Source organism: Struthio camelus, chromosome 10 (genome assembly GCF_040807025.1).
Source record: "Struthio camelus isolate bStrCam1 chromosome 10, bStrCam1.hap1, whole genome shotgun sequence".
NCBI lineage: Eukaryota > Metazoa > Chordata > Aves > Struthioniformes > Struthionidae > Struthio > Struthio camelus.
In genome coordinates, this window is record NC_090951.1 from 8,163,686 (window position 1) to 8,187,819 (window position 24,134).

The following is a 24,134-nucleotide window of genomic DNA, read 5'->3' on the forward strand; positions in this document are numbered from 1 at the left end:
GATAAAATCTACCTTGCTAAAAATGAATATGAATTTGTGGTGGGCCAACCTAGCTGGATAATACTGTTCCTCTACAGAAATCTACAAACATTTTAAACAAAGGGCTGAAAATGTTTTAGCTTTCAGCTTTGACAACAACCAAATATATTTGTACACAGTAAGAAACTGATGAAACTCTTTCATTTTCAACTGTAATTCCAACCACTACCTTTGAAAGTAACAGCATGTCTAGAGAGGGGTTCAGTTTTACTTTATAATTGTGATTTATTGATCAACAGAATTGGTCATCACAGTTAACATGAGAATGCGTAAGTTCATTGCAGCAAATATGAAAAAAATAACTCCCTTTTCCCTACCCATCTCTTCTTCCTTCATTTACCTTCCTCAAGTACTGGTGGAAGCACCTTATTTCTGTGTCTGTGAAATATCTACAGGGTGGATTATTGATTAACCACCATGCGGACCAGTCACTGAACAGCTTTTGTCAATGGCAATCTGCTCTGATTGGGAAGAATGGAAAGCGTCATGACCATGCCATCTTGCTTACGGGTTTTGATATCTGCTCTTGGAAGAATGAGCCCTGTGACACTTTAGGTATGGTATGTAAATGTGTTCTGAGAAACTCATGGATGCCGACAGCAACATCTTGATTAATAAAGACTGAACTGTTTTAGAATAAAGGAAGGCCAGTTTTGCATATAACCATAATCTTCTTGAAGATGACAGAGCAGAATTAACAATACATATTTTTCTTTGAGGTACCTAGAAGAAAATGAGAATTATTGGCATCTTTGCCCCAGAAAAAATGGCAAAATAAGCTTTCAGAAGACGTCCTTCTGGATTGTCACCTTTTCAAGCAATATCCATGATTTGGAAAATATTTCTGGGCCGCTCTGATTTTTGTTTTACTGTGACTACTTGACTCTTTGTGAATGGGATTCCTTCCTAATTTGGGAGCAGTAGAGGCATGAATGGGGAAAGAATTATGTTTACTGGAAAAATTCATTTATTTTGGGTTAGGTTTGATTTGCATATACTTCTTATACAGGAATCCTTTTATTGTCAAATAGAAAACGGCTGAAATTCTTTCATGATAAAACTGATCAAGTAGAAAACTATCTTCATGCATCACAACAGAAAAATACTGACCTATTAGGACCAGTGCAAATAATATATGTATTTTACATTCTGTAGAAGAACAACCTCTTTTTATGCTTCCTTCCTCCAGGATTTGCCCCTATCAGTGGTATGTGCAGTAAATACCGTAGCTGCACCATCAATGAAGATACAGGCCTTGGATTGGCTTTTACAATTGCTCATGAATCTGGACATAAGTAAGTTATTTTCCATGAATCTTGCATTCTCTTTCTATAAATAAATATGTAAATGAATGGAAACATAATATCAGTTAATATAAATCAGTTAATATAAATCAGCTAATTATAGATCATTTACAGAGCAATATAACTGTTAGAATACATAGAGCTCCCTATTAATGTGTTGGCCTTTATTAAATATCATCTCTTCAGCAATTATAAAAATAACGACTATAGAATTTTCATCCAATTTGCTGCTGTAGGGGGAGAGACCCTATTCTGACGCAGGTACACCACTATTGTTCCTACTTTGTCAGGAAGCTATAGGAAATTTCAGGCCAAATGGAAATCAAGGCTCTTCACTCAGAGATGTATCCTGTAGCATTAAGTGGTGAACTGGCTGCCCGTGGCTCTTACCTTTTTATTTTTTGCCATTGTGCATATTGCACTAGATAACGAGAGCAAACAGTAAGAGCTGACAATAATAATCTGCAGTGTTCTTACACTCATATCATGTGCCAGTAGACGAATTGCTCTAGTAGTAGTGTGGTTGCTCCAGAAAGAGAAGGGGCACAGCAGCTTACTGTGCGGAGACGCAAACTCTCTGAGTGTCTTAAAGGTCTCTTTCCCAGAAGACACTGTAATTCATAGGATCTGGGAGCCATTAATTTCATTCAACCCCTCCTTCTTTGTTCTCTGTATCAGTTTAAGGGATGCTTTGGTTCCAAACAACCTTTCTTGGGGTTTCGGCCTTTCTGCATATATGTCCATTGGCTTTCCATTTGATTTCTGTGGTAGTAAGACTATTTTTCTAAGAACTGCTGTCTCAAAAAAAATCAGTAAGAGTCTTCCATGGAGCTTCAGCTACTCTCTGAGTGTTTCTCTGTGTGGTACAGATTACATACCTGAAATCAAGGGATAGAGAAAACATGGGTATAGGATTGTTATTTTCTGCAGCAACTTTTCCATACAGAATATCTTTCTGAAAGGCATTGCTACTGTATTCTGCTCTTTGGTCGAGGCATGAATCCTTCAGATTGTGCATGACTGAATCAGGACTATTTAGTTTTCATTGCACAAATATGCTCTACAGTATATACTATGACCTAATGTCTACATGAGTGACCCTTTCACAGGTTTCTGTACATCTGAAGGGAAAAAAGGAATTAAAGAATAATCCAGCTACCAGTGAAGTCCATGGGAACTGTGCCAATGCTTTCAATGAGACCAAATAAGTAAAATACCTATGGCTTGATGCTCATGTCATACTAATGCAATTTCACTGACCTCAGTAAATTTTTTTAGTGCCCTTCCATCAGCGTTAGGAGAGATTCAGGTCCATAGATTATTTTTCAAGAATTATCCCCCTTAGTCTTTTAGTTGCCTTCCTTCCTTTTTATTTTCTTCTTATTCTCTTTGAGACAATTATACATTAATTATATATTTTATGCTTGGAATTTTTTTATTGGATTTTTTTCTTCTTCACCACTGCCATTTTATTCAGCCTGTCTTTGTTTTACTTCCATGCTCCTGCATCGTACTCCTGCATCTTGTCTAATAGAATATATTTCATCTCCTAGAAAAAAAAAAAACTGCCACAGATACAAAATGTCTTTGTTAACACTTGTTCATGCTCATGTTCCTGAGATTACTTAGTATGAACTGGAAGAAGACTGGACTTGATCTCTGTGATACTCAGACTCCTGGAAGAAAAATGTCCAGAGATTTTGTCTCTTGCAATATTGCTAGTAATCAGAGAGTAGGTGGGAATGCAGCTTTGAAAACAGTACATCACTATGTAAAGGATGTGAGATAGTTCAGAATGATTTTGAAACTTCAAGATTTCTCTCTATTGATCATCACAGCTTAAATAACAGCTTCATGAGAGCTCTGAAAAGTGGTGCCTTGAGGGAGTTAATGAAGGCTTAGGCCACGGTAAAAAGTATTTCTCACCTGACAGGACGATATATGTTTCCTGGAGTTTTCTCTTTCCAGTCCTTAGATGTCCATTGTCCGTCTTTGAAAGTCACACATTTCACAGAGTTCCACCCTGATCTCAGTATTTAAGACATTGAGAACAAACTTTTAAATTGAAACGTAGGATTGGTTCCATTCTTCACTTCTTTAGCAAACTGAGTGCTCAGATATTGCACATATTTAAATATATATTTGGGATGAATGGTTTGACTGTTTTGGATTGATCTTGTACCAATACATAGCCATTGAAACAAAGAGTGCTCTTGTATGGAAAATTGTGACGGCTCTGGAGGTGATGAAGTCCTCTGTGAAAATATTATGCTAAGGATTTCATAATAGGAGAATACTGTACACTGCATAGATCACACCTGGAGTGGCTTCAATTGTTACATATTTTTATGGTTTTCTTAAAATAGTTTGTATTTTTACCTAAAAGCTTAATAGTTTGTTTAAGAGTTCAGAGCCTATTGTATCACTGGGTATTAAATCTGTGGATTCTTTGGCTGCAATGCATGTGAACAAAGTTACTATTTTCCAACGCATTATGAAATATTAGCTCAGTTAGGAGTTTTTTGTCCTTTTTTAGAAGGAGCAATATTTTTAGCAAGTTTACATCCTCAGCTTGTGGCAACACATGCAGTAACTCTGATGGGCCTGCAATGATTTATAACACTAGAGGATCAAGCCCAGTAAATGAGATATTCCCTGCACATGCACACGTTATATTCATAAAGTCACCAGTGCACTACAACATCGAAGTAACAGATTATGAAATTTCTATTCAAAACACATTGAAATTCACAGATGTCCTGTACAGAGAGTAAATATAAAACACTGAAAGAAAAAAACTGAAAATTAGCTTTGTTATAACCATAAATTCCACATCATTTATAGTTTTTAATGTGGCTTTTATTATTGCTTATTATTCATTATATTATGGTAGCACCTCTGCTACCGAATGATGCTACAGACTGTGCAAAGCACCCAATAAGAGGCAATATTCCCACTGAAGAGCTTGCAGTCTAGACAAAGTAAGTGAGAGAGGAAATCACAGGCTTGGAAAAGAGAGTGATTTGACTGAGATAATGTAGCAATTTAATGGCTAAAATAAGGAATGGAATCACATGTTTATGCTCATACCTGGTACTCTAGTCATTCAGTCACACTTCTTTTGCTACACAGATCGAGTGTAGCTATGTAGTTCTTCCTTCAGATCAGAACAGTTTTATTCTATTCCTACAAAGATATTTTGCTGGGGTTCAAGATTCCATGCCATTCAGGCTAATGGGAGTTGTCACTATCTTTCAGAAAGGCTCAGACCGCATGCATGTTTTACATTGATATATTTATAGGTAGTTAACAACTGTGAGTGAAAATAAGATCCACTAGCGCTTTACCTCCATCCGTCTCGGGGGATTCTCTTTGTACGTGCCCTAAACGTGCATCCCCTTTTGCAAGGATCAATAACAATTAGCAAGGTCTTTCTTGATTAGAATGGCAGAAGTGGTGCTATTATCTTTCTCTTCATTGTGCACGGATATCGACAAGAGCTACGTACTCAAGCATACCTGAATATTGTGTTTCCAGTTGTTCCAAAAACATTTAGAAAATTACATAAAAACATGATATAGAAAACCTGCTTGAAATAATTACAGAGAAAACTGGGTTGTCATGTACTCTGACAGACTCAATTTTAGCATTAATCCACTAATAAAAAGGTTTCTGTGTTTATGAACTGGTGGATGAAAAGGTAAAAAATACTACCATTGTGGATATTACTGTAAATGATGCAGAGAAATTCTTTACCCCTCCCTAACTGTGGCATCAGCACAATGTACAAAATGACCCGATACAAAAATCCAGTCAAATTGCAGACTGTTCAGTTATTACTGTGATACATGAGGCAATGGAAGAAACTTTAATTCTTTGTGGTACTTTATGATGGTTATTTAGTCCATCATGGGGCTATTGTCAGATTTGATTCATTTAGTGGCAGAGAACAAAAATTCTAGTGGTAGCACGAAGCCAAGTCCTGCGCAAGATTAGGAGATGGAAGGGCACTTGGAGTAAAAACGGCTTCAAGGTAATTTTTCTATTGCAATTATCTGCACAAGTCATTAATCACAGGGGTTTTTTTGTTTGTTTTGTTTTTTTGATAAGGTACTTCAGATATTAGAGATGGGAAAATATGATACCTAGAGGATAACCTGATTTTGGCATTGATTTATATATTATTGTCACATTTGACTAATGCTGCAAAGACAAAGAGCTATAGTTTTGACTTAATCCCTTTATAATACGCCTGTTTTACAATGATATTGCAAGGAACTTGGCATCTGTTTATCTGTAGGGCAGGCCTGTTATAGACAGTGGCATGTTAGTTTTTTTTCCCCAATTACCCCAAGCTGTTCCTTCCAAGAGCAATCTCATTAGTAGTGAGGAAGATGACTCCAAGTAACCTCAGTTCTTGGCTTGTTCTGTGATGACCAGCAAGGCAGCCAAGTACAATAGTGATTTTTATAATGTGAGGTGGAACACTTTGATGACTGAATGCATCCACTCATTTCAGAGGCACCACAAAATAGCTCCCAGATAGTAAGTTTAATTGGCAATGCATGATACAATAGACAGGCAGAATTTCAGGAAAGAGAAATTGTTTAACTGTGAAACTTCTCTCACAGCCTGCAGCTCTGGTATCTCTGTGCCAGTGTCTTGTCATTAACTCACACTGCAGAGCTCCTGTGCATCACCAGTATGGGTCTCTCTGGAAATTCGACGACCTTTCTCTAATCACATAAGTGTATGATGTCAGCAACGTTTGAATGCTACTTACTGGACCTTTTTTCATACTAGTAGTCATTTGTGTGTTAGTTTGTGCATATGTTTTCATCTCTTTGTGGAATTTAAGCATAGAGATGTTGCCCCAAAACAGTTTCTTCTGCTCCAAATTGTGTCTTGCTTCTGATGAATCTAGATTTCCACTCTCATGTATGGTTCTCTTTTCAGCTTTGGTATGATTCATGATGGAGAAGGAAATCCTTGTAGAAAAGCTGAGGGTAATATTATGTCTCCCACACTCACAGGAAACAATGGAGTGTTTTCTTGGTCTGTGTGCAGCAGGCAGTATCTCAACAAATTTCTCAGGTAGGTCAGATATAAATCTGGGCCAGTGCCAGGGAATATATCTTAGTAGCTGGGCATGAACTCTTGAACAGACATAAAAATTACTAAAGTATGAAATTCACTTCTTTTAAAATGTGCTCAAACCAATGTACTGTTTGAGCCCACACACTTGGACTTATGAGGCATATACGTGGTATGCTATGTATGCAAAGTGTCTTTGTCCTGCCTCTTTTTAGAAGAATGAATCTCACCCTCCATGAATATCCGGCAGTAATGACTGGCATGCCATTCCTTCCCAGGCATTCCTGTCCGTAGCTAGGTTTATTCGAGAGTTAGTAGGAAGCGAACACAAAAGAGGGCAGACACAGTGGTACCAAATCCATTATAAAATGTAAATTAACTCTAGTGGCCTTTCTCCCTGAATTTTCTCTTCTGATCTAGTTCATGCTATGAGTAAGCACATTTTCCATATACTGCTTCTGGGAAGTTAAAAAAGAAGAGAAAGAGAGAGAGATGTCAATTGTTTCTCCAGCATGTTGGCATTACTCAGTGATACTTTTAAAGGAGCTGTCTTTTGATGCATATTTAATATCATGAGAACTGCAGTCCTTTCCTGTGCAGCTTTTATTTTATTTTGTTAGTCCTACATGGGCATAATGTGCATCATTCCAAAAAATGTGCAGGTGGTACTAAGTCACAGGTCCTAAAAAGGTGTTTTAGATGTTAATTCTGTAATGACAGTCAGAATCAAGAACCTAGATACTTTTGTGGATCTGGTCCTTACATTCCAAATTAGTATCTTAGACCAGTGACAGGAAAGATGACAGAGTTCTCTTGATTTTGGCTGCTACGATGATCAAAGATATTTTAAGTACACAAGCAAATTGCAAATTAAAAAGTCATATAAGCCCTCCAGCATGCCGTATGGTCCAACAGACATACATTCGGAAGATGTAAATCCAGCAGAGACTGACCTTCTATATATGTGGATCCTCAAGCATATACGAAGGAAAGAAGTAGACCACAGCGCCCCTTTGCTCTAAAGCTGGACTCAGCCAACCCAAAGCACACAACACAGCCACAGCAGCCTTTGGCTGGTCAATCCACATGAAGCGAATACTGAAATGGGTCAGGGCTTACATCTTATATCCGGATTTTGGGAATCCATTTAAGGTAAAGAAGAAGGCCAGATCACCTTGTTCTTGGTTACACAGAAATAAGGAGAGAAAAAGGATTTGATAGCATTCTTTCTTGTCACAATAATGCCAAAGCCTGGACATTCCTGCATCCTGAAACTTTGCAGGTCAGGCTACCAATAAGATGACAAGATCTTTTGGCTTCTGCAGCAGATTCTCTCATTCCAGGACATGCCTATAAAGCTAGTTAAAGGTACTGTATACCGTACTATGTGTTTTTGCTGTTCTGTAGCAAATTAAATATTCTGATAGAAAGATGATAGTCATGATTAATATACGTTCTCATTATAGCACAGCTCAAGCTGCTTGTCTGATTGATGAACCTAAGCAAACAGGACAGTATAAATACCCTGACAAACTACCAGGGCAGATCTATGATGCTGATACCCAGTGCAAATGGCAATTTGGAATGAAAGCAAAACTATGCAACCTCAGCTTTGTAAAGGTACCTATTGATATACTTTTGAAAAGTTAAAATTACATTAGAGAACTGCAGTGCATTTATAAATAAATACAAGTAATACGGTGTTCTCCAGAGGGCTGGACTATTTCTCAACCTTATCTTGTTTGGCAATTTACTTCGAAGGCATTGGCCTCCCTTGACGAATGTCACCATCCCAGGGGAGTTTCAGTAAAAAATGTGCTATTTACAGGAGGTATAAGTTTGAATTCATAAAGATCCATCAGGCATTGCCTGCTATGCTAAGGGAAATTAGCAGGCAGTGCGGTTTTGATCAAAACTTGCACAGAGTGTTGCAGGGGGGAGGGAGTTCATTGTGTTTTGTTTTACTCTTATGCATTGACATGGAAGTCTGGAACAGATCTATCGGGTTATTTTAGAACAGTAAAATGTAACTTACATTCTTGCTTTTTGATTGGGGATTAACCTAGTTTAACCTGTTATTTTAGTGACTATAACACCCTTTGCTGATCTCTTTAGAGAAAATGTTTTATTAAATAATCCAGAGTGCTCATTCTGAAAAGAAGTGTTGTCATTTCTTATACCCCTATTATTATCCTGCAGTATTTTGATTTATTTTATACTAACCACATTTATCAGGTGATGGCAGCTGTTTTTCCTCTACAGCTAATAAACAAAGAAGTGAGAGTGAACAGCACTGCGAAGAGACTGTGTTTCCAGACATCTCCTGTGTTTTAGAAAACCTAGTCTCTTAGGAATTTCATAACCCCTGTAGATTTGTTTTAATTTTGACCCTGAACTTTTAAACACAGTTTTTGTTCTCTTGTAGTCTCACACTCAAAAAAGTAAAAAAAAAAAAAATGCAGTGAAATGGTACATGAAAACAAAGGCAATATACAGACTGTTGCTGTGCTAAGAATATTAAACCCTAGATTTTCTAAGTTCAGAAGAAGGTTTGACTCATACAGCTTTTACGGTAGCAAAGGCATACATCACTTATTACTATTTCTAAATACCAGGAAATAATGGGAAATTATATGAGTGCAATTTCTTTTTTCTTTTCAGGATATATGCAAGTCTCTCTGGTGTCACAAAGTCGGTCACAGATGTGAGACAAAGTTCATGCCAGCAGCAGAAGGAACAGCTTGTGGCATAAGTATGGTATGTATTTTATTAATAGGACTACGTCATCCTAACTGTTAGACTGTATTGGGTCAAATACTAACTCCTGTCAAAACCAGTTTTATCCAGATCCCTCCAGGTTTCATATTATGGACTGCTGGATTGCTCAGTAAAAGACTGCATTGCAAAAGACTGCTCCTTGAAGTGACACATAAATGATAGCAGGGAGTGATGCCCCTCCCATCAAACTATGGAATAAGATACTTCTGGCAAATCTAAGTCATTAAGAAATTCCACTCATTATAACAAGAATTAGATCAAGACTTCAAATTCCACTCTGCAATAAGCATTCTTTAAGTCAGAAAATTTGCTATACAAACTAAGGTCGTCATGGGTACTATCATCAGTGATCACTACGGAAAGAACATGGTTATTTGTTTTAATTGAACCCTGTAATTTACTCAAGGCTATAGTTACATGAAATATTTTATTTTGCTGCAGCATGTTTCTTCCAATAGAATATTGTTTTCATTTTCATGTTACTGACATCATGTTCTATCTCTCTTTTTCTCCTTTTGCAATGTTTAATAAGTGAATGATAAAGGGAAGAAATTTTAACATAATTTTAGCAGTGTATTTGTAAATGACGTGGGCAATTTTGAGGTTCTGAGAGCCAAGAGCATGAATTAACATGGAATAAGCTGAGTACAGTTTTAAAAATTTGTACTTCAGAGATCTTAAACCCAGAGCCTGGGCAAATTTAGGACATTACTTGTATATATCATTGTGTTGACCAGTGTCCTGCTTTTGAGTCCTTGTTCTACTGTAATCTTATTGAGTCCAATGAAAGACCTCTTTTTTTACAGGGTTAAGCACTTGCTTTGGGCCTTTAAAGGTGGATCTTTTCTTTTTTGCACTTAGTAGTTACCACAAACTCTGATGGGAAATTTTTTGGCATTCTTTTGGCAGTGGTGTCGAAGAGGACAGTGTGTCAAATACGGTGATCACGGACCCAAGCCAGTCAATGGCCAATGGTCTGCCTGGTCTGAGTGGTCAGAGTGTTCTCGGACTTGTGGAGGTGGGGTCACATATCAAGAAAGACACTGCAACAATCCAAAGTAAGACATAGATATGAAAAGGTATTATTTTTATACTAATTATTTATGTTATTAAAACAAAAAAGGAATAGAGTCCATTTTTGCAAGGAAATAATATGTGTGGAAATCATTCTAAGACTTTTCTTCATCTCCAATATGACCAACCAGCAGTTAGGAAACACTGAAAGACAGAATATGTTCTGATACTAGAATGTAGAGGTTTGCTCAAGACTGCTAGAACATAAGGCAAGTCTTCACATGATTAGGACTTAATGATTCCTACAGAGAGCTCATCAAAGAAGGCAAAAGGGAAAACGCTCTGACAAAAAGAATTTTTCACGCTTATTGCATTGCATTTTAACTTAGATGAATCTCCCAGTTCTGAAGTTCATATTCAGTATTTGTACCATGTCATATCTATATTAGAGGTATGTTCTGCATTAAAAAGCTTACCATCTACAGACCACTTTTCTAATGCACCTTTGGAAGAAATGTGCAAGCAATGCAATTTATTTTGTGCAACTGCACATGCTTGCAGAAATAGAGAAATGCCACACAAAAATAATCACACCTAATAATTTAAGAGGAACTGAAAAAAGTCTTAGAAGCAATTAAAGACTTCTGATTACATCATACTATCCAGGAGAGTAAACCAAAAATGTTTGAAGTCAATTTCCAGATAGTTGTAGATGGATGTCTTTGTATGTCTGTCATGTTCTTTGCATTATTTTGTGTTTCACAGGTCAGAATAAAGTTACTGACTGCTAGAATTGTATGTTAACTGGCAAAACATTTCTAGTATTTTCCTTTAGTGAATGTCTTACCACCATAAATACCATTATTCCTTACAATACTATTTCAAAGGAGAGGTAAAGTTTATTAGACCAGCATCTTTCCCAAATAGTTAATTCACTTTAACTTGCAAGAAAAAAATTATTTCCCTATTTTATTTCATAAATATCTTTAACAAGCATAGACATATGTATTCTTCATTGTACACAATAAAAAGAATATTTAAACTGCGGTAATAAAAAGCAGAAAAAATATGACATAGTTTATATGAGGCTGTAAAGAAGCCTCACACCTACTATACAGTGTTTCAGTAATAATATCCATGCTTCGCATACTATGTTATGGGAAAATGTGAGTTAGTTAAAATAGTCTTTATTACGCTCTGTCAGTTGAGCCAGTCTTTACAGATCTGTAGCAGAGCATTTTCTCCAGCGTTTCTGTTGTTTCTCAGTGTATTTTGATGAACAAAATTATTTGGATAGTTTATTAACATATCTAGCAAGAGAACACAGGGTCTCAATTGCATGTCGTACATGTGTTTTCATTTTCCTGTTTTGGTGCCTGCTAAATTTGCATGCAGGTGTATTGTTCTCTGCATTTATTCTGAAATCTTTGATGACTCTCCCTATGCCACAGCAGCATGTCTAGGAGTTGGAATGTCTCAGTTTAGTTCAGTATTAAAACTGATTATGATTTCAAATGATGTTAAAACTAAAAGCTGTTTAGCATGAAATGTGTCTGTTACTGCAGCAATATGTATTTAAAACTCACCTTAAGAGTGTTCTGTCTGTTTCAACTTCAGTGTGAATTCATATAAGATTTGATGCGAGAACTGGATCATGTACAGCACTGAACAAGTATTCAGGTAGCTGAATTTCACATCACTGACCAACAGTACTTTCATATAAATATGGTTTCATTAGAAAAATGATCCTATCCATTTTCAATGTTAAACTACATGGACAGATTAATAACCTGCTCACTGGTCATTGTTAACCTCTATAACTACACATAGACTGTAAATAGTGATTCCTTTTTTAATTTTGTAAATATATTTCAGACATGTATATATTTCAGTATATTTATTACTTCATACGTTAATATATTTATTTCAGTGTCTCTAATCCAGATTTGTGTAGGAGCTAATGTTTATTTTGTTCAAAAGCTTGTTAGCAGATTTTGGATAGCAGAATTCTGAAGATGACAAAGAATAAAATATATTTCTGTAAGAGATCAGGACAAGGGCTGTGGATCTGTGAAGACTGACTGAATTCTAAAATAGGGTTTTCAAATAAGTAGTCTTTTCAAAATGATGGACTCCTTATGGACATTGAGGGAGATTTCTAGGTTTCCAGTGATTTGAAAGATGACACTTCTTATTTAGGAGCTTAAGCACCAGTGAGGAATGTAAATTCCGGCTGCGGCTTTTGAAAACTTGTCATCTGTGGTGTGTGAAATTCTCCTCTTGAAAATAAAAGCCAACTGGTTCAGTTCTCTTTTTCTTGACAGTTATAGGACAGACCTTGTATTTGTGCCCGGAGAGCTCTGGATATGGCTTCTGAATTACCACCTGAGTTATGTACAAATCATGCTAACAAACACCTATGGAGGTCATCTGTAGTACACATAACTATGCAGATTTGCTAAAATCATTACGTTTCTATAAATTGCCACAGTGTAATCTCATGGATCTGGTTTTCATACTTCGCAGCATTTTACAATTGAGATACTTTTCCAAGAAAGAAATAGTTTACATAATCTAATGGCTCAGCTGGTAAAGAACCTCAAGAGTGCCCCAGAGATTTAAATTAATACCTAAGTCATATCTGTGGGGCTGCATCCTACCCACTTCACAATAGTGCATTGTTCACAAAAAGAGTAGAATGCAGTTTTAGGCATATATGTAATCAAAAGACAAAAATCAATAACATGGCTTCAACACATGTTCTCTTTTAATCTTTTGTGTACGATGACTGCAAGAGTGATTGCAGACACTGCAGATGTAAACTGATGTAAACTAATGATGCTGTTTAAAATATTAAATTAAAAACGAAAATTGTGAAAGACCTTATAAGACCTTTGAATTCATGCAGGAAAAATAGTCTAACTTTGTAATGTTATGGTCATTTGTAATAATATGGTCATAATACGAGCAGAAGTGTTCACACTTGAATTTTAATGATCATAAACCATGAAAAAATAGGGGTCTAGAATCTCAGGGTCTAATTCTCTGTTTAATGCATGAAATAGTATTTTCCTTGATCAGATTACTATAAATATCGTTCCATGATTTCTCACTCTCTGTATTGCATTCCAGTGAATATTCATCTCAGTTTCTTTCATTCTTGCAGCATTATATGAAGTGCTGTATTGACATTTTTGCAGTAACACTCCTTAAGGGTTTTTACAAATCATTCTTTGGAGACTGTGTCTCACAAAATTTCTTCCTTGCCAATTATCCTCAGTAAGGCCTCAGCTTTAGCAGCATCTACTCATGCAAGGATGTTTACCTCTGTGCTCCAAAGCTGGCGATGAACACAGCTAGACAGAAAGCGTAGGCTATGTCTGCATTAGCAGCAGTGTTGTACCGCTACAGAAGTATTGGCATACCCTCTGTGCAGAGCTTTCCATTGCAAGTACTGTTGTACTAACAAGAGCTTCTGTGGACGGTTGAACCAAACGCTATTAGTAGTATAAATGTCATGACTTTATCATTGTAGATAATAGCCTTTGCTCAGATATTCAGTTTTGTAGATCTAAATGTAGTTTCCTGTGGCTAACTCTTACTGACAACTTGTTGGTAAAAAATGGAAGATGGCGAAAATCAATTCTCTGGCCAGCAGTTTCAGTGAGGGGAGCATGCTGTATTATTAAAGTGCTGTAACAGAGCCGGGAACCAGAACACCTCTTCCAGTACACCCTTAGTTTGGTGAGATTTTACATCATCCTCAAACACAAGACTGTGGCTAGAAGTCATGATCTAGCCATAAAATCTGATTACATTGTTTGTTTGGTGGCATTTAGAGTTGAGCAGTTTTGTCCCCTGGGGATGTAGGAAGTTAAAAAAAAAAAATCATAAATGTGTGGAAGCTGTAAAGAAAGCTGGTAGAGAATTGAGTGTGGACCCAACAGCTTGGCTGCCTTAACTCAAAGCTCCTACTAATTGCACAAAGTCAATATAAATATTCCCTGAAATACTTCTCTGATAGCTATTTAAACACACATCCTCCCTGCCTTTCAAAGACTGAGTTTCCACCAATTAGGACAGAATATTTGCCTTTTAAAGACCGTTGCTGTTGGACCTAGCGTCAGCATAGCTAGTAGATGACCTCAGGAAAGGTCAATGGAAGGTGTTTCCTATAGCACATGTCCCTGGTGCTTTACCCAGCTTTAAATGGGCTGGCAGAGGGGTTTCCACCCCTTCCTTTGCTGGACTGTTCTGCAGCCTGGAATTCTGGCAAAGCCAGCTATTCCTTCAGCCAGCAGTACCTTCAAAACTGAGGCAAAACATGAAAACCAAGCCCCAGCTTGTTTTCACAAAAGTGAAAAAAGTTAGAATTTACAATAAGCAAACAGCATACAAATAAAATGAACCTGGATTTTCTCATCCGTGTTGTACCAAGCTGCTCCCATGTTACTCCACAGTAGGATGCATGTTAAGAGAAGTTGCATGATACACTTCATGGGGGGGGGGGGTTCAGTTATCAAAAACTGTTTAAGGATCTAGACAAACAACTCCATTATACTTGTTGTAACTGTATAAATCCTTTATCTTTTAAATTATTCTAACTTTTTTCCTTAATGTGTGTGTAACATGGCCAAGCCATCCGCTGAAAGATCACAGATTGTCTTCCAAGTGCGTATGTTCCCTTAAGTTTTAAAAAATCACGATATGAATGTATGCAGGTGCAGAATTGTTACATTTTTTTCACTTGATGCAAAAAGTAGTACAATATCATAAACATTCCTATAGTTTGGGGTTTTGAAGACTTGGCACAGTACTTGCAGATGTATATCTGATTGCGAAACTGCAACAATAACATCAGTGGATTCCAATGTAGATCCATAAGGAATACAAATGTGAGTGAATACATTCATTGCTCAGCAGCATATGAGATCTCTCTGTCACTTTGAAAAGACTAAGCCTTATGTTTAAAATTGGTTTATAGTCATGTACATAGACCCAATAGTTAAAAAAATATTATTCTGATAATGTAAGATACTAGCAAAGTAACAGAGTATTTTCTTTTCATACTGGCCAGAATTAAGGAAAATGCCCAGGTAAGGTCTGCTGAAGTGGATGCAACGTGTTTAAAGTTAACCAAGAACTTCAACATTTTCACAAAGCAGGGAAACTATGCACAGTCCCTGTTTCCTTGACTCTTTAAAAGCACATTTTTTTACAGTGATTTACAAAACAAACAACTAGAATGTAATTACTCATTCTGTTCATGTTTGATCAGTGTTGTTATCCCTTATTAACTCTTATTGGAATAGGTAATTCTTTGCACAAGTTCATTCCTGGATTACAGCAAAGTAAAAATAGCTATATAACATGATTGAAACCAACCAGTACAAAATATCTCTATACATTTAAATCTAGATTAACCTCTAGATGGTTGCATCTTTGCTGCGTTTGCAGTGATCCAAATAGGTAATGCGTGGTGACTGCTTTGCTTGGTTTTAGCAACCATGAAAATTAATGGCCATATTAGAAATAGTGATCTTTTAAGACGCTCAGTCCTCTCATTTTGTCAACGCACATGTAGTATCATACACATTGTAGGTTGTGCAAAAGATTTTTTTTCTTTTTTAGGCCACAGTACGGTGGCAAATTCTGTCAAGGCTCCAGTCGTGTTTATCAGCTTTGCAATTATCAGCCATGTCCACCAAATAGTCTGGACTTCCGTGCCCAGCAGTGTGCAGAATACAACAGCAAGCCCTTCCGGGGATGGTACTACAAATGGAAGCCATACACAAAAGTGGAAGGTAATTATAGCACCGCTCTGATGGACAAAGTCAGTTGCAGGAAGCAAGCTATAAATCTGTAATTCATCTATATTCTTTGGGCAAATATCACCCTGATGTAAGCAAACAGAAATTCAGGTGGCTTATTTGGAGATGTGTTTGCTTTCCAGCGTACCTGAATCTCACCTTCTGTGTGATACTGCCTGTATGAACACGCGGAGTTGATTTTGATTGTGAATTTAGATCTTTGTCCTTGGCATGACTCCCTGGCTGTTGCTACCCTCTCTTTTACTTTATTTTACATATGTTTTAGTGTAAAACAAAACAAAACAACAAAAAAATTTCCATGGATTTTTCAGCATGGGAAATATGAGCTCCCACAATAGCACTACCAGACTCTTCCTTCATTTGGAATGTTCTCAGATTTCTAAATGTAACAATAAATCAACCTTTTGACTTTTCTACTGGTATAGTCCCATGAGAACTGGAAAAACAAACAGTGTGCCGACATAAATTTTTAAAGACATCTTTCACCACTAAATCTTTATAAAGTTCAGGTCTCAATAACTATTTTTTGTCTTTTGTAGAAGTTAAGTTCATTTTTCCTTTAAACATCTTTATTTTGTAATTACTTAGAATCAGTATTCATTTTTATCATATATAACCAACAGTTTCTGCAGTTTGAAAGCACAGTTTATAGGTGCAATTGTTACTACTTAAATAAAAGTGGCTAGTATATATCACATTGTAGCTGCTCTGTTGAGACCTGTACAAATTTGCTTTGAAGGATATTATGTGCATAATTTTATACATGCACACATATAACTTTTATTTATAGCCTGTTTATATTTCCTCCAAAAGCTTTTGGAGGCACTTTGATTGATATTTAGAAATCTCTGTTGTAACAGCCATTACGAATAGAGGAAACAGAAAATATGGTTTCACAGTATGTTACAATGGATGCTGTATTATAGGTAGAATGATCCATCTTGTTGAACAGCAATTAAGTTGGCCAGCATTAATTTTAAAGGTAAGGGGTACGTTTAGCAAAAGAAATAGAGCTTAAAATCAGGGACAAAGGACATAATTTTCAAAAGTAATTTCAAGTAACTCTGAAATTAAAAGTGCCTCAATGTCCTAACTCTCCGAACTGCTTTTCAGAATCAACCCCAAGACCTGTATTTGTGCTCCTAAAACCATGGTCCGGTTTTCCAAATTGCTAGACATGTTTTACCTCTGTAGAAAGAGTTGAGTGCTAAGGTACTATCCAAAATCCAGCTGTGTATGTAAGAGCAAAAAGATACTATTTTCAATCTAATTGCATGCCCCTGAAAATTTTGTTATGTTGCTTTATTTAGTCATTTACTTGCGTTAAAATTGTGTGCTTCAGTAACTGTTACAATATTTCAATAGCATCACTAGATTTTCCTATGTAGAATTTATTAGCCCTTCATAAGCATAATAAACCATCCATGTAGAAGAAGAAATCTGATTGACAATAGTGTGAATTTTTAGAGAAAAAGTGCTTTTATTAAAAGAAAATCTGGCCCCAGTCCAAGCTTCCAGGTGAACTTATCATTTGTGTCATCTATTTCTTTTTCAATTTTTACTTAAAAATTAATGAAAATATTACAAATCCCCCATTCTCTTAATAAAAAATGAAACTTGAAACTGTGGGCAAATGCTGCTGAAGTTTAGGGCCACATCAGCAGCAGAGCTAATGGAATATGCACGTTTTCACACTGGTGTTGAATTTTAAACTATGTGAGTGTCTGGATTGTCAAATCTACATGTTATTTTAAAACAGCATAATATAAGCTACTGTATTTGGCTGTATTTCTGCCTATCTTGGGGTCTCAATATGTGACCAACCGCAAATAATCCTTGTAGCTTCCAAGTGTCACCTAGGATATGGGAAGAAATAATAGGAGGGTTTGGGGTTTTTTTTTTCATCTGTTAACACTTTCTTGTCTTGTTTTTTCCCAGAGGAAGATAGATGTAAATTGTACTGCACAGCTGAAGACTTTGACTTTTTCTTTGCAATGTCCAGCAAAGTGAAGGATGGAACCCCATGTTCTCCAAATAATTATGATATTTGCATTGATGGAATTTGTGAAGTAAGATAAAATTAAGTTTCTTACAATCCTAATGTCTCTCTTTTTTTTGTGGGCAATTGACTCCTTTATCAGAAATGCAGCTGTTTCTTCAAATTCCCTTGTGTATGAGTCCTTCACTTCTGCCTTTTGGTTGCAGCAAGTAGGGTGTGATCATGGACTTGGTTCCAAAGCTGTATTGGATGCTTGTGGAGTTTGTAAAGGAGATAATTCAACATGCAAGTTCTTTAAAGGCCAATACTTGATCCAGCACAAAGCTAATGGTAAGGAAAGCTGTTCCACATGATCATCAACTCATTGCTCTGCTGTATCCCCATGTAATATATATGACTTCTTGCTCATTAGGGCAGTGGCTGAAAGTCCAGATGTGAACTGAAAATCACAGGGAGAGTGAGAGGAGAGTTCACGTTTCTACTGTTTCTTGGTAACAAGAAAACTATGAACCTAAGTCTTGGTTAGTTAATTTGCAGGCATTCCTCTTGTTTCCTCAGCCACTTTTTTCCCTTAACATGTGAATTTTCTTTTAAAAAAGATATTAGGATTCAGGCAAGTGAAAAAAGAGCTGTAAATAATTCTGTCTGGAATGACCTTGTGGGAGATATGAACAGTGGTACACAGCCTAATGCCAAACATGACAGCCCTTCCATGTCCATTTTCAAATTAAATTGATTGGAGGCTGTCCAGCTGATTCAATGAATGACCCAGTCACTGGGATGCGGACTTTTCTTCACTGGACTGTCACAGGCTTCTTGGGAAATAACTGCACTCTGCCTCAGTTTCCCAGGCATAAATTGCAGATAATAAATCTTTCTTTACCCTCAGGGGTATTTTGAGGATCCATTTACTGACAATCGTAAGACATGTAAATACTACAGTGATATAGGCCAGGAAAGTATTTAGGATATAGTTATACAGAGATAAAACACAGTGCTAGGAAAATAATCTGAACCAAATGCTCTGCAAAATTAGCCATGTGCAGTGCATCTTGGAGGCTGTCGGTGATGTCTGATCAGACTGTACAATGACTGAGGTTTCTAAATGCTCAGGGTGTAGCTGGTCACAGCAGGGAGATCCAGTGGTATATAGGGCTCTGTGAAAGCTCTCTGCATCCGAGTGCATCTCACCCCAAAAGCTTGTCTGTGATTGAAATAATACCTTCCAACTACTCGAGGGAACTACATGGAAAACATGGTAAAACCATTTCAGTGAAACCACTGTTCGTCTGATATGCATTTTTCTAAGGTGAACTTGCTTTTTCTTGTCTTCAGTCACAAAGAAAAATTCCAGGAATTGAAACACCTCTGAGTTATTCTGATTACAGGCTGCATAGGAGTTTTAAAATCAGAACTGGTTTGTCCTTGTGAAAATGGAGTAACTTTTGATAGATCAGAACAACTGTCTGTCTTCCGTATCATTCAAACTATTGGCTCAGAAGGGATAAAGTGCCTCTATCTGTATGACAATTGCAAAAATGTTGCTTGCTTCTTTCTTTTCAGACTATTATGCAGTGGTCACTGTTCCTGCAGGAGCACGCAGTATACTGCTCCACGAAATGCAAATCTCAACCAGCTACCTTGCAGTGCGCAACCTCAGTAAAAAGTATTATCTAACGGGAGACTGGACAATTGACTGGCCAGGAAAGTTCTCTTTTGCTGGAACAATTTTTGATTATCAACGCTCTTTTAACCATCCGGAGAGTCTATATGCAGCAGGACCGACTAATGAGACGCTGGTCTTTGAAGTAAGCTTTCTGCTGTTTATTCTTTCCTTGATGACTATTACAGAATTAGTAACGACAGCTTTAGCTCTGTGCTGTCACTCTCAGTGAGATTAAAGAATAGCATTGAGTCACGATAGTGTTCAGACCTAATTGTGTAGTCATGCTAGATTGAAAGGCCTTTTCCCAGTTTATCAGACTCTGAAGTTTGGTAAAGTGTCACAAGTTCTGAGAAAAGAAAAATGTGTAAAACACACCATGTACCATTATTTTTCAGTTGAAGCACAACAGTATAAACTATAAACCCATCCCATAAGTGGTATACAATAAAATTCAGTGATGTAAAAATTAAGTCTAACATCACGTTTAAGCTTCAGAGTAACAGTTTCAAATAATGCTTCTGAAACTTTAGGCACATGTAGCCATTATTACATCTACCTTGGGAAAGAGATGTCTGAGTGCTGCACATAGGCTCCTATGTAATTTCTCCTGATTCAGTTTTATTGCTGATAGCATCTAGAATAATAAATTATATATATATTTATCTCCTAATGAAATTTATATCACCTGCTCCAGCTACCAGGTGCCCTATGTTGAAACTATATTTAGCAGAGAATAAATTTGGTGCTTATGTGGTTTGCTCCAGTGTTCAAATTTTGAAACTGGTTATAAGTACTTTTGTTCTGAGAAAAATCTCTTTCCGCATTAGGTCGCTTTACGAGATTCTCTTTGAAAATGCATCAGAATAGCTGATGGTCAGTTGCTGGCTGAATCACAAAAGTCTTTAGCGACTGTTAGCTACATTACTTGGCCTGCTTTGTTAGAAAGCTCTAGCAAATCCCAGGAGTTGTAGCTCATCTGTTATGTCCTTTTGGATCAGTCCTTCCGTGCGAGAAGGCAGGAGCCCTCCCCAGAAGGGTTCAGTTTCTCCCCACACCTGCTAGCAATACTCTGGTCGGCTCCGTACCAAACCCATGGTTTTCTGGGGAGTGCCCTTGGGGAGCAGGAGACTGAGGGCCGTACCCGATCTCCGAGGCAGCCATTCGTGGTTCCTCACCCCAGCCTGTAACACCACAATTAAAAACTGCTCTCTGCCTCTGCAGAAGTTCAGCAGCAATGGTTACGCGAGAGAGAGCTCTGCATCCTCCCTTACACATCTTTGTTCCACTGAACGAAGAAACACAGTAAATATAGACTGTGATATGAAATATATTCTTCAAGGATTATTTGAACTTTTACAACTATTCAGTAAAGGTTTTGTTTGGAATGCTTAGAGCCTTACTGATATTCATATTGATTGAGTAGTGTACTTAAACATACCTTTAAGAGCCATTGAAGTTCATGGACTTTGAACATGTTTAAGTGTTTTGCTTAAGGATGGACAACTTGTCATGGACTAACAGTGAGTATTTTCACGAATGATTATCATGATTTGCAATGCCTTTTTAAAACACTTTTTTCTCAGTTGAAGAATTTTCATTCTGGGTGTGTATGTTAATAAGGATATTTTAGTCCAAAGAAGAGTTTGGTCTACACGTTACAGACATGCTTCCCTGTCTGCAAATCATTTCCAAAATAACCTTACACCAAGGCAGCAAGCACACTTAGAAATACTATGAAAAGTTAAACTGAACTCTCGGGAATCTTATTTGTCATAATACAAAGTAAATTGAACTACATTATTATAGAACTAAAGTATGAATAATAAACTGCCTACAAGATGACTTACTTGGCTGCATATTGTGCAAATACTTTGCAGGATAGAGATTAAAGGAAAAAAAAACGATCTTGTTTTAATGCCAAATAATACTTCTATTTTCATCCTATCAAATTATGCTAAACAATTTTATTAAGATTTAACATTTAACTTGAGGCTATTGCTCCTATGAGAGTTTATTTAAACTTCCCTTGTATTTTTATTGAAATACCTACACCACTAGCATTGGTAACTAGGGATTCTAACAACTACACGTGTTGTAGTTATGTATTCCACAATTACGTATATCTATAAGTGATAGTTAGTATTTTTTCTTTCAATAATAAGCAACATTCAGCAAACTGAATTCTTAAAAAAATGCAAAATCTTGTGTGGTCAAAGATCTTCATTATTTTTGCTTTTTCAGTAACTCTAAGCAGCAAAAATGCCAATGAAAGCTAAAGAAAAAGCTAAAGAAATAGCCTTTTATGCTAAAACACACATATTGCTGAACATCTTTTTGCAGCAGTAATAATTAAACAAATCCTGCTTCAACTATAAATACTAGCAATTGATAGAAGGCTGAATAGAAGGAACATCTGAGCATGCTACATTTTAGCTTTGTTTTTATTTTTCTTTCTTTTGTAGTTTTCAGAGAAGCATACAAAACAAGTCTTGCCAGCAATTTTTTTATCCAAATAAGCTGGTCTTCAATCAGATAAGACTTTCTAGGAGTAAGCCCTCAGCTTCTTCTTGTGATGTTTAGGTATTTTTTCTTTAATCATGTTGTATTCAACAGCAATTTAATAATTGTTTTCTAGATTAGTTTTTTTTCCCCAGAAGAATTCAATGGGAGCCCATGCAGAAACTTACACTGCAGGTAGTGAGAAACTGAATAAATTGCATGCATAAATGCAGGAACTTTTCTTATTCAGGTGGGCACAAAATACAAATTTATGTAGGTGTATTTGTTGCTGTTCCACTGTGCTCTTCTGTATGAACAGAATACTGCTTGTGATTGTTTAATTTTGTAGTCATAGTTTTGCTAGACATTTGTGTGGTGACCCAAACAGTCTAGGTATTTGACTGAGTTCTGGATGCAAACCAGACTGCATGGATTCAGCAAGTTCAGGCTATGCCGGTCCTCTGAGCGCTCGCAGGAGAGGACAGGACCCGTGCTCTCCAGGTATGGGTCCAGACAGGTCTGGCAAGTCAGTGCTCAAGGCTATCACTCCCTTTGAAATGCAGTCATTCTCCAAACTATTTGCTTGAAAGAGACATCTGAAGCATGTATTAAGCGAGAAGGATGAAGGCCAAATAAGAAAAAAATCTCAAAATTCCCTGTTTTCTTGCATGCCACAAAAATAGCAATAGTCTGGCCTTGCAGTCACACTAAATGTTTCCTATTTGTGATATCTTATTGTACAGTATATTGCTATGCATCTGTGTTTTTCTATCAGGTTTTTCAATGGTTCAGTTTAGCATGTATCATTTAATTAGACTTTGCAGTCCTAAAACATTATTCAAAAATGGATAAGAAACAATAAAAAGAATGATACAGTTTTCCATATTTATATTGGAATTTCAGAAAAAATGAATGTATGTATTATATATATATATACACTTATATATAATATATGTTTATAATTATGGGAGCCAGTCATACCAAAGAAGACAAAGGGTCACATCTGCCTGACTCTGTAATTTAACTAGCTTGTAGGAGAAAAAATACAAACTTCACTGGCCAAATAATGGAATGTGTAGGACTAGTATTTCTGGAGCGCAGCTACTGGAAGTGTAAATGTATGGCCGGATTAGGAGTTCATCAGAGTTTTTCCTGGATCGTTCAAGAAGTAAGTTCACATATGGAGGGAAGGCAACGCAGTGAAGCCAGTGAATCGGTGCCCTTTAGAATTTGTGCTGAAGTCGTTCGGAAGTTGCAGTTGGTATTACTGAGGGCTGTAGAAACCAGTAAAAGCTGAAATGAAAAACCTTTATGGGTTCAGAAAGCGGTTCCCAAAATGGCCACATTCAGGCTAGATGAAACAAAAGACAAAACTCAAAGTGGTAGAAATATGATAGTTAAATGATAAGCTAGGATCAGGAATTAATACCAGGTTTTTAAAATACAGGTTTTGTAATGTAATTGTCATCTTAAATGGAAATGTACTGGATTTTTTTTTTTAATGTAGCTGAATATATCCAGCCTATTTATTTATCTGTCATTTGGTCAGAGGTAATCTAAGGTCAACACTTTTAATTTAAAGACCTTGACAGTGTTTTTCTGTTAATTGAAAAAGTTGTAACCTGAGGAAGAATATACTGTAATTCAGCATTCATTTATCTAGCTTGGAAATCGGGGCTGACAGTGGGCCACCAAATGCTGAAAATGTTTTCCATAATATGCCAGCCACAGCTAGCAGAGCACCAGGGACGCGGCCATCGTAAGGCTCTACTCATACAGCGCTCCTGGCGGTCGCCTCTGCCTTCCGTTTGCTCCAATCTTCAGTCGCTCTCCCCGACTGTGGGCAAGGCTTTGAAAGGGCAAAACAAGCTGAACTGTTATGCGGGCATGAAAAATATTTTATGAGTGTG

The 24,134-nt window shown here is 36.8% G+C and overlaps 1 protein-coding gene across 4 annotated transcripts in view; it reads left to right on the forward strand.

Annotated features, from left to right (window-relative positions):
• The window catches only part of ADAMTS18 (ADAM metallopeptidase with thrombospondin type 1 motif 18), an 82,630-nt gene that overhangs the window by 34,325 nt on the left and 24,171 nt on the right, over positions 1-24,134 (forward strand). For 2 of the 4 annotated variants that reach the window (XM_068956224.1, XM_068956222.1), the window contains exons 7-16: positions 435-594; positions 1,229-1,334; positions 6,300-6,437; positions 7,904-8,057; positions 9,099-9,194; positions 10,125-10,273; positions 15,861-16,033; positions 17,999-18,129; positions 18,266-18,389; positions 19,623-19,867. In XM_068956224.1, coding sequence (XP_068812325.1) covers positions 435-594; positions 1,229-1,334; positions 6,300-6,437; positions 7,904-8,057; positions 9,099-9,194; positions 10,125-10,273; positions 15,861-16,033; positions 17,999-18,129; positions 18,266-18,389; positions 19,623-19,867 — 1,476 coding nt within the window. Of the gene's footprint in view, positions 1-389; positions 595-1,228; positions 1,335-6,299; positions 6,438-7,903; positions 8,058-9,098; positions 9,195-10,124; positions 10,274-15,860; positions 16,034-17,998; positions 18,130-18,265; positions 18,390-19,622; positions 19,868-24,134 lie in introns of all 4 variants that reach the window. The other 2 variants (XM_068956221.1, XM_068956223.1) reach the window with 1 other exon arrangement.